At 58.0% G+C, this 10,778-nt stretch overlaps 1 protein-coding gene across 4 annotated transcripts in view; it reads left to right on the top strand.

Moving 5' to 3' along the window:
* Positions 1-10,778, top strand: part of NFATC1 (nuclear factor of activated T cells 1) — a 107,771-nt gene that overhangs the window by 38,923 nt on the left and 58,070 nt on the right. For all 4 annotated transcript variants that reach the window (XM_040632417.1, XM_040632419.1, XM_040632420.1 and 1 more), the window contains exons 4-5: positions 9,586-9,788; positions 10,404-10,576. In XM_040632417.1, the coding sequence (XP_040488351.1) occupies positions 9,586-9,788; positions 10,404-10,576 (376 nt within the window). The remainder of the gene's footprint in view (positions 1-9,585; positions 9,789-10,403; positions 10,577-10,778) is intronic.

Raw genomic sequence — 10,778 nt, 5'->3', positions numbered from 1 at the left:
CCCCGCGAGCCCCTGGACGTGTCCCCCCCCGTGAGCCCCTGGACATCTCCCCCCCGCAAGCCCCTGGACGTGTCCCCCGTGAGCCCCTGGACGGGTTCCTCCGCGAGCCGCATGCCTCTGCAGAGTCCACACCTGCCGTGTGGGTGGATGGGGCTTTCTTTGAAGTCTGCTGTTTCTCCTCTGTGGCCAGGCTCCTGGGGTTGCTCTGGGTTCTGGAATCACCAAAGGTGTGTTTGTCGCTGTAGTTCAGTGTAATGTTTCCTAATGGTTTCTGGGGCTTTCAGGCACTCCGTTTCTAGATCATTTTTTCCCTCAGCAGAAAGTCGGGGCTTCTCAGCGTGTTTTTAATTAGAAATGCTAAATGTAGTGTTTCCGTGCAAAACATTCTTTGATCCACAGCTAATGTAATTTCTTCTCTCTGGATGCTTCCATGCGTGTCTGTGTGAATCCCATCCCGTCGTCCCCAGAGTGTGGGTGACATCTTTGGGTCTCCTGCACCCGGTCACGTCTAGCTCCAAAGTGGGCACGTCTGAAGCATGAACCGTCCCGTCCGCAGGGTCAGCCCACAGGGGTCGGGGCTGGGTGGCCAACGGGGGTGGTGCTGGGTGCTTTGCTCCGGCTGTGGGACGAGACACCTGTGTGCTGTGAGCTAGCGGGCAGCAGGTCCAAGTGCACGTTGCTAGCAGGGAACTGTCCCGCTGTAGCGACGGTGTGCACCCGAGCTTCCCTTCGCCTGCGGCCAAATGCCCTCCACGAAAGCCCTGTGGTGCTCCTACGGCATGGCTGTTCCAGCAGCGGGGATTCTGCCCATTTCCTTGTGCTCAGGGGCAGGTCACAGGCTGCACAGGAACCACTCAGCGGAAAAGCTCAAGGCGACCTGCTTGAAAGTGGAAACAAGCCTTGGACCGGAACCTTCCCTCTCCCGGCGTCCGGATCCGCCGCTGATTCACAGACACGCGCCAGTCAAGTGGCAGAGGCTGCAAAGCGAGCAGAGCTCACACGCTGACCGCACTCTCGTACCTTCGTCTGACCGGTGTATGCAAGCCGTCCCATCTGCCGTCCTGCTCCCCTCGTCTGCAGGGGCAGGTCTGAGGTCTTGGTGACGAGGACAAGCCGGGCGGTGAGCGGCGGGCTGTCCCGGCTCCTGCGTGCGGCGTGCGCCTGGCACCCCAGACCCCCTGGGAATGTGAAATGTCACGTCCTGGGCGGTGGCAAGTTTGCTTTGCCAGGGCCGGAGAAGAAGGCAGATCTGGCTCTTAGAGCCCAGGGGTCGTGTGTTCAGGTCACTCCACAGGCAGGGCGTCTGTAGGGCTAAGTTGTGGGCGAGGATGGGGTCTCCGTTTCCCTCAGTCAAGACCAGGAACCTGGTTAGCTACGGCCTCACAACCGCAGAGCCGCCAGACTCTGCCCAGCTTTTCCTCTCAAAACACAAGGACCTTCCTCCCGGAGACGATGTCCCGACCTGGGATGCGGGGGGTCAGCCAGGAGATGTGTGACTCCAGCCCCACCTGCTGCCTCCGCGACACGGCACGTCCACCAATGAGAGCAGACATGGCACACACGCCGAAGGCTGCTTCAGACACCGCCTTCCTGCGTCTGTGCGTCCGGCCAGCACCCCCGAGCACTGGAGACAGGAGCGGGCGCAGCGGAGGGACGGTCGAGCTCTGAGCCTCTTGGTCGCCTCTGTTTCCTCCGTGCTTTGTTTGAGATGTGATCCCACTGTCGCGTGAAATAAAATACAGGGACACTTTGAGTGAACAGTTGATTATTAAAGTCCTTGAAAAGTTTCAAATCTGTTGTTAACCGTAACTGTCCTGTTAGCGGAAGTGAGTCTGAGCCCAGAGGCCGACCGCTGTCCCCGTGCCACTCGTGGGCGGTGGCCAGTGGTCCTGAGGGGGCACAGTCTCCGGCATCTGTGCTCTCCAAATACTTACACGGCAGACTCATTAACCAAGACCCTCATTTCTTATTTTTTACTGTTTCAGAAAGATAGAAAAATTCTATATGCCAAAGTGCAAGAAACTCTAGAAATTAGCTCGTTTTCCTGGAAGGAGCAGCGTGCAGCCCCTTAGAACCCTTCTGTTGTGTGCGACCAAGCGCAGTGTGAACCCATCCCCAGAAGGCGTGTGTGCTGCCTAAATCAGAATGAACCTGGTGCAGGACCTTCCTCGCATTGTTCGTTCCCAGGAGGAATTCTTAAATTCTCTCCCAGGAGAGTGTAAGTGAGCCCGTGTAAACTGAGTGTTGCTGCTGGCTGTAGCGCACACATGTGCACATGCACGCACACACACAGGCGTGCATGCACACGCACACATAGAGACATGCGAGTGTGCACATGCCTGAGCCTGTGTACTTGGTGTGTGCGTGCATGCATGTGTGTGGAGGGAGAGACTTCACCCCCCTGGCTCCCTCCTGTGGCACAGGATACGGGGCATCCATTCCTAGGTCCTTTATCTCCAGGTTGCACGGATCCCTTCTGAAGGGTACACCTGGGCACCCAGAGAAGGTGCTGGGAAGGGCTTATGGATTTTAGAGCCTGGAGCCATAAGGAGCTCCGTCTGTGGGTCTGTGAGCTGCTTTCCCCACTGTGGACACTTAGCCTTTACTCCACGTGTCCAGTCTTTGCAGAGTGTGGCCACGAGAACCGTGTGCTTAGCCTTAAGTGATACCGTCGGTCTCCCCATCCATACTCTCCCATGGAGGGGTCTGCTGACCACACCCCAAACCAGATCTCACAGCCAGGCACCGCTGGGATGGACGCCCTGGACGCGGCCTGAGAAGAGAGGGGACGGAGACAGACCGAGATCGAAGCCTTTGAAGCCATGGGGCCTAGGGCAGTTGGCCCTGCCGCTGCAGTCTGTCAGAGAGGCTTTGGACTCGGGACAGATTCTGGACCCGTCCTGAGGTCCCCCACTCCTGCTTTTGTCATGCATGAGGCCGTCCTTTGTCCTCCTCCAATGGCACAGCTGCTGTCATGGAGACTGTTGGACTCGCCCATTACTGCCGTCTGATGTTCTGGTGAGAGCGACACCTCTCCATCTTCTGTCTTCCTCAGAAGTGAGCCAGAACCCGCTCTGTGACTCTCGGTCATTCAGACATAGCTACGGTCAGCCGAGGGGCCGGCACCTGCCTCGTGGGAATGCTCGTCTTCGAGAGAAGGGAGGGGCCCAGGTATGGGATAGACACCCTCCTGGTCACGCCTGGCCAGGACTCGGCTGGCTGCCTGCACACAGGACCAGTCCAAGCAGGTTAGCTGCACAGATGGACCACGGATGTGTGGACGGCTGTCACAGGAAACAGACTCTGCAGACATTCCTGCCTCGGAGAAGCTGGGGCTCGTGGGGACAATGTGCTGTGTGTGCCCCACTCAGGGCCGTCTGTGAGCAGCGGCTCCCAGAACCCAGCGGAACCTACGGGGCACACGGTCCTCCCACGACTGAATCTCCCTTCGCTTTTCCTGAGAAGACAGCACGACACCGACGTTCACATTAGAAAACAAGCCTGTTTCACCGGCTCTCCTTCCGTCCATGAGCTCTTTTACAGCAAAGACTTCATGTTTTAAGTTCGCTGGTTCAAAATGGGTGAATTTTCTGCCACAGAAAATGATCCCTCAGTGGAGCTGTTGAAATGACTTGGCGTGGTGTTGCCTGTGGGGCCCCGGATCTCTGCTCCACGGACACTGTCGGGATTTCCTGCAGGTGTTTTGGGGGTGAGACCTGCAGCTGGTGACTGCAGCCTCTGCAGGACAGTCTCCTCGGCCTGCCTGGTTCCCCCAGTGCCCGCTTGGCCAGGAGCCCCTTCTGGGCCACGGGCCACGTGCTAGCAGCCCCCTTTACGTGCATCCCGGGAGACGCACACCTGCACCTGTGTCCACACACACACTTTGTCCGTATCTGCACTCACACACTGCACACAGGCACTCGCTTCTGCATGTGCACGCTTGTGCACATGCACACCCACAGGCCTGCATACACAACACGGCCAGCCTCTCGGGGTCGATCCTGAGTGTCTTTACCTGGTGACATCGTCACGAAGCTGGGGGCCCCCACACACTCATGTCTCAGCAGACGGAGCTCATACCTGCCGTGAAGGCTCTGCCCACGCTGTCTTTGGCAGGTGCCTGGGGGCATGGCCAGCGAAGGCCGGCGTGGACCTGTCACGTGTGTGTTCTCAGATGGATCAGGGTCTCTGACCGCCAGCTCCGTGTGCTCTTGGTCCTGGCTTTCTCATTTCCCAGTCCCGTTAACAAGGTCTCCAGGGCAGCAGGTCGGTGTCTTTGCCGCGTGGTGTGTGTTTGTGCACTGTGGTATCACAGGCATGGGTCGGCGTGACGGCTGATCCCTGGGCCCCGTCCCACGTGGACACCAGCCCCAATGCTGCCACTGTGGCGTGGTCACCTCCCATGTCAGGGGACCGTGCGACTTCCCTTCTCGTTATTGAGGGAGCACGTGTGGATGCAGGAAACGCTTCTGGGGGCGGAACCCCTGGTGGCAGCAGGCGCGGCTTCCCTGCCCGCCCTGGGTGAGGATTCAGGACTTCCCGTCACAGCAGCGCTCGCACTGCATAGGGTTGTAAGTCACTGTGGTCGCCGCAGGTTTGGGGGTAAAAAGGGAATCCTGTCGTGGAGCTGGGCTTCCGTCTCCACATGGCTTGTTTGGGCCTCGTGTGAAGACGCGGATTTCACACGGGGGTGAAACGTGTAATTTCCCTTTGAACGATGGCTCTGCCTGAGCCGACCCAAACAACCAGCCGAGAGGTGGGCAGTGTACCTCAGCTGGCCATGTCCCCATGACCCAGCCGCGCGGGCGCCCGAGGCACTGCTCAAAAGGACTTGCCCCAGTTGTCAGTCGCCTGTCACCTGCCCCGTAAGTGCTGAGGTCAGCACAGGAGCTAAAAACACACATCTTTACGTGTGGAAAACTTAGCAGCTCTTACACCTTGAAAACGGAATAATACATTTTGTTTAGGTGAAGCAAAGAGAGGTCGTTGTTATGACAGATAATTTTATAAATATTGTTTTGACAGACACCAAACGTGCCAGAGGCAGAAAGCCCGTGCAGGGGAGCATGTGAAGTATTCAAATGATTTTCCTGAAAATGAACTTCGTGTTTTAAATAATAGATGTTTATCTCCCAGGATAAACCTTAAATATTCCCATTTTCACTGAAATGGCATGTTTTTAAAAGGACGAAGTTATACCCACAATCCGCCGCGTTCTGCACGCTACCAGAGAGGCGCCACTGTACGGTCCCGGGGGACGTGCAGACTGTCATTTCCAAGTCGTGTGACTGCCGCGGGGCCTGCGGGTTGAGCCTGCGGGGCTGCCTCCTCACCCGTGGAACACGCCTTAGCCACACGAGAAACCGCTTTGGCCAAAGACTCATTTACGTCTGATTGTGTTAAGTGTCACAGGACAAAGCCGTTAGTGGAAAAAATTGTCCCTTTATCAGGCTCTGATTTCACTTTTACATTTTCTGTTATAAAAATGTAGATTTGAGGGGCGCCTGGGTGGCACAGTCATTAAGGTCTGCCTTCGGCTCAGGGTGTGATCCCGGCGTTCTGGGATCTAGCCCCACATCAGGCTCCTCCGCTATGAGCCTGCTTCTTCCTCTCCCACTCCCCCTGCTTGTGTTCCCTCTCTGTCTCTGTCAAATAAATAAATAAATAATCTTTTTAAAAAAAATGTAGATTTGAGTCCAGCACGGCGGAAAGGTCTCTTAGCTCGTTAAATTAACAAAGGACTGAAGCACCCTCTCCAGCAAGGATGCGGGAAGTCGAGCGGGCCGGACAGGCGGGTCTGGGCCCCGACTCTGACCCAGCACCGTTCATGTGGGCACACTCGTGTGTTCACATGGGAAGGAAGCTTTTCAGCTGGGAAAGCAGAGGCATTTCGTTTCTGTAGGATTAAAGCAACATCAGCAAGAACTGCGTCGAGACGGCTGTCGTGTGCAGGCTCACTTTTGTGGCCTTGGTGAGGTCCTCGTGTTCATGGGGTCACAGGACAGCAAATCCATGGCAGGGCTGAGAGAAGCCGTCTCGTGGCCTCTCCCACATGCCGACCACATGGCTGCAGCATCTCCAGGCCCTCTGCAGAGGCTCAGGCAGGCGTTAGCTCTAGGCTCTGCTCCCTGCCCATGTGCACACGCCTGTTGGACACGTGTGGAGTGTGGGTCAGACACCTGTGGATCTGATGGAAGTGCAATCGTTTGAATATGAAAAAACGACTTTGACGATGACCACGTCTCTGGATGCGTGGGACCCTGTCACAGGCAGAAGACGATGAAAACAGCCTGCCCAATGCCTGTGTCTCTTTCCCGACTTCCCGACCAAGCACAGCGCTCTGCACTGTGTCTGGAAAGCCCTGATGTGTGTGCGCGTGTGCACGTGCCTGTGGGTTCTGTGTGTGCGTGCATACATGTTGTGCATGTTGCATTTTGAGTGTGAGCGCACAGGTGTGTGCTGTGTGTGCATGTGGGGTCTGAGTGTGTGTGCATGTGCGTGTTGCATGAGTGTGAGTGCACAGGTGTGTGCCGTGTGTGTGTGCATGTAGGTGTGTGTGCATGTGCGTGTGGTGTGCATGTTGCATGACTGAATGCGAGCACACAGGTGTGTGCTGTGTGCGTGTGGGTGGGGTCTGAGTGTGTGTGCATGTGCGTGCGGTGTGCGTGTCGCATGATTGAATGTGAGTGCACAGGTGTGTGCTGTGTGTTCATGTGTGCACGTGGGGTGTGTGTGTGTGCGCGTGTTGCATGATTGAGTGTGAGCACACAGGTGTGTGGGTGTGGGCGGGACACTAGGGAACACTGCTCTGCTCCCCGTCCATGCACACCCTCCTGCATGGAGCACCTCTGTCTCCCGGAGATTCCCCAGGTGGTGTTCAGAGTCTCTTGTGCCCCAGCTGTGACGCAGAGCACACGGGGTGCCCTGGCCCTCAGCCTCACCCAGTGGCCTCTCACACCAGCGTCTGGTACTCTTCTGCTGTGGTGGGTGGCAGGCCGGGCCCTGGCATTCAGGTTGCTGACTATGCAAATCTGCCTCCTGAACAATCATTGTGCGGATCCTCTCCTGAGAACTCCAACTTATAAGTGACTTATCTTCTAAGTAAGTCAAAACAGTAAGTAAATGAGTCTTTTGTCAGCGTGGTTTTGATTGACAGCTCACTGCTGATTTGAGCAGCAGGTAGTTGCTCTTCCAGGTTAATAGATTCTCGGGTTGGGTCTCCATTCTCAGTCCTCGGTACGGCATTGCAGACATTCGTGTTGAAGATCTAAGTCGGGTTGAGGACGAAGACATTCACGTACTTGGAGCAGATGTCGTGGTGCCTGAAGCTGGTGATGGAAACAGCAGCTGGCTCTCACCAACCTCCGAGTGGCACGGCCCGGTGTGCAGCTGTGTCCTCATCCCTAGGCTGGGGCACCCCGGGGAGGCTTGGGCTGTCACCCCACGTGGAAAACGATGTGCGTGCACTTTGCACATGGACACCTGCATTCTCCAGGAAATGAAATGTTTGCTGCCCGATGCGGGGGAAGAGCTTACCTTCCTACCTCCTCACGGCAGCTGACGAATGTGCACCTTTGATCCCAGACCTAGAGCAGCTTCCTTCGAGGGCGGGGGACATGCGAGGGGTGCAGACAGGAGCCTTTAGACGTGAGCGTGCGGCCAGCGGGCCTTTCATGTTCCAATGGCTTCTCGCTGGCCAGCACCTGGTGCGCGGAAGAGGCGATGGCAGTGGTCGTGCATGGCCGGCCTGCATCGCTCCGGAAGCCGCGGCTGCGCCTGGAAAGCCTGCGGAGACCAGCCCCACAGCACCCACAGGTGTTCGTGTCTGTTTCTGAAGTTTATTGTTCTCAAGTTGGGACAGTAACATGAGTTTAAAAACCTGCACACAGCAGGCTGGAATCACGCGTGCGGCCAAGGTACATGCACAGAGCCTACGGGGGCTTCTAAGCGCCGCCTCCACGGCCCTCCCACCTGCGGAGAAATCCCCCTTCTGTGTTCACACCAGAGTTCTGTCTCTCCACATGACACCCCGTTTGCGGCCTTCACCTCGTCCCCTCCTGGCTGCCGCACTCCCAGGAATGCCCTCCGTCTGTTCCCATTGGCATTTGCTGTCTGTGCTTGGCCCCCCGAGGGCACGGCGGCCGCCAGTCCCGCCCCCGCCCCCGTGTCCGGGCCTGTGCCGCCGGGCAGGTCCTTGTGACCCTCAGGGTGGCCTCCTCACGGCACAGAGACAGAGCCTGGGTGTCAGCGCGGGTGCCCTCGCGCCCTCACCCCTCCTGGCCCCACCACCTGCACCTCGTGTGCTGGCACCACAGCAGTGTGCTCGGGGTGTTCACTGGGCGTCTGGCTCTCACGTCTGGGCCCTGCGGGTGGGGTGGCGAGGATGTATGTCTGCACCGCGGGGCTGTCCTTCCATAGGTTCTCGGAGAGCCCCACCTCAGAGGCCTGCGGGGCCAGGGTCCTGGCCGCTGGCTGTCTCACTGCCATGGGGAGGCGGCCCTGGCCTCTGTGCTTACCTGTCACCGCAACGCAGTATCACTAGGCACACTGGACGGTGGTGTGAGAGTGACTGCCTGTTGTCAAGGAAAGTGAGCGCGAAAATGAAAAGTAGAAGAAGCAAAACAGCGTGGGGTTGCCAGGCCCTTTCTAGACTCCAGGCTCTGGGGGTGCGAGCTGGCGGGCACGGGGCTGCATTTGGCCGTCACCTGCCCCTGGAGGGGACAGGCCCTGAGCTGGGAGAAAGGGACCCACCGTGTTTATGGCTGTTTGTCTGCAAGTGTCCTCCTTGCTGTTAGGACGGGTTGTGAGTGAGAAAGGGGACCCTGCCCTGCCTGGCGCATGTCTGTGTTTATTACGGAAAGACTTTCTGCAAACAGCTTGGCATCCTAGTTTTCTGGATGGCGCCAGCCACCCGTGGTCCTTACAGCAGACATCTGCCAGGCAAAGTGTAGACGGCGTTGTCACAAGCTGCCAGGGAGGCACACGGAGGGAGGAGGTGGGCTGGAGGGGGAGGCTTTGCGGGGAGGTGGGGGCCCCTCCCAGCAGCTGCCGCCGCAGGAGGAGCTGAGCACAGCCATGCATCGCCGCCAACTGCACGCTGGGTGCTGCTCACGGTGGTGGCATGGCACGTGTGCAAGATGTGCGTGTGTGGCACACGTGGGTGCGTGGGGGACACACGGTGCGTGGGGGCACGTGGGTGCGTGTGTGGCACACATGGGTACGTGGGGGGCACACGGTGCGTGGGGGCTACACTGCGTGTGTGGCACACGTGGGTGCGTGAGGGGCACACATGGTTGTGGGGGGCACATGGTGTGGGGGGGTACACAGTGCATGTGGGGGCACACGTGGGTGTGGGGGGGCACATGTGGGTGTGTGTTTTGAACGGAGGAGACAGGAGTGCTCACAGCGGCACATGACCAAGAGTCTGTCACAGAGACACAGACGAGGGCAGGGCTGCCAGGGGACTTAGCACTTAGCACCTGCTACACGATTTCCTTGTGAATTAGCCCCTGCTTATAAATATTCCGTTGGCTCTGAGCCATCCGTGTGTAGGGTGCTTAATGGGGGATCTTGTTCTCTTGCCAGCTACACGGCTACTTGGAGAACGAGCCACTCACACTACAGCTGTTCATCGGGACGGCCGACGACCGCCTGCTGAGACCCCACGCCTTCTACCAGGTCCACCGGATCACGGGCAAGACCGTCTCCACCACCAGTCATGAAGCCATCCTCTCCAACACCAAAGTCCTGGAAATCCCACTGCTGCCAGAGAACAACATGCGAGCCATGTAAGCTGTGCGTGTGGCCAGGGCACTTGGGGAGGGCGCTGGGTGGTGCGGCTTGCCTGCCCACCTCTCCCCCACATCTCTGCCCTAAGCTCAACACCCACGTAAACCACAGATCCATAGGGTGATGGGTTGGTTGTAGGGCCTCCGGCCCTGTGCATATGGCACTTGAATAGTTCAGTCCCCGTGGCCAGTCCGCCCTCGTGCTGCATTTACCCCCTGAAAACGACTCCCGTTTATTTCTGAGTTCGGTGGTGACTACATACAGACACTGGAAATGGAAGGAGCGTGGTCTTTGGAGACAGAGTTCTCCCTGGGAGGTTCTGTTGTCACTGATGCGAGTGGCTCTCATGTGCCTGCGGATTGCTCTTGTGGCTCCGTGGAAGCTGTCTCTGAGCTGATGATTGATCTTCTCGTGTGCAAAGAGGCCCGTATTCGCGGCCTCCTCCCCGCCTCTGACAACTTTTGGGTGCCCTGCACTCCACTCCCAGGGTATGAAGTACGGGGCTGTTCCCTCGCGTGCTGTTGTATGGGGACCTCTGGGCCAGGGGCAGAGCAGGGCGCCCTGTGTTGTGTGTCAGGGACTGAAAGACAGGTGTGGACTCTTGTTCCGGGCAGTGTGGACTGTGCCGGGATTTTGAAGCTCAGAAACTCGGACATCGAGCTGCGGAAAGGGGAGACGGACATAGGGAGGAAGAACACCAGGGTGAGGCTGGTCTTCCGTGTCCACATCCCGCAGCCCAACGGCCGGACGCTGTCCTTGCAAGTGGCCTCGAACCCCATCGAGTGCTGTGAGTATCAGAGCCGGCCCCGTGTCACACGCTCTGTTTTTTGGCACCTTTTCTGTCCTTGTGGTTCGTGGCAACTCGTGGACTATACTCACGTGTGTGTCACTCTCGTTCCTTGCCTGTCACGGAGACCCCGGAGGAGCTTGCCACGCTGGGTTTGGGTTCACGGGCTCTGCGTGCGGCCAGCCCACCTGCTCCCGGCACC

The sequence above is a fragment of the Ursus maritimus genome, unplaced genomic scaffold (genome assembly GCF_017311325.1).
Source record: "Ursus maritimus isolate PB19 unplaced genomic scaffold, ASM1731132v1 scaffold_18, whole genome shotgun sequence".
Taxonomy (NCBI): domain Eukaryota; kingdom Metazoa; phylum Chordata; class Mammalia; order Carnivora; family Ursidae; genus Ursus; species Ursus maritimus.
This window is presented reverse-complemented; position numbering and strand designations above follow the sequence as displayed.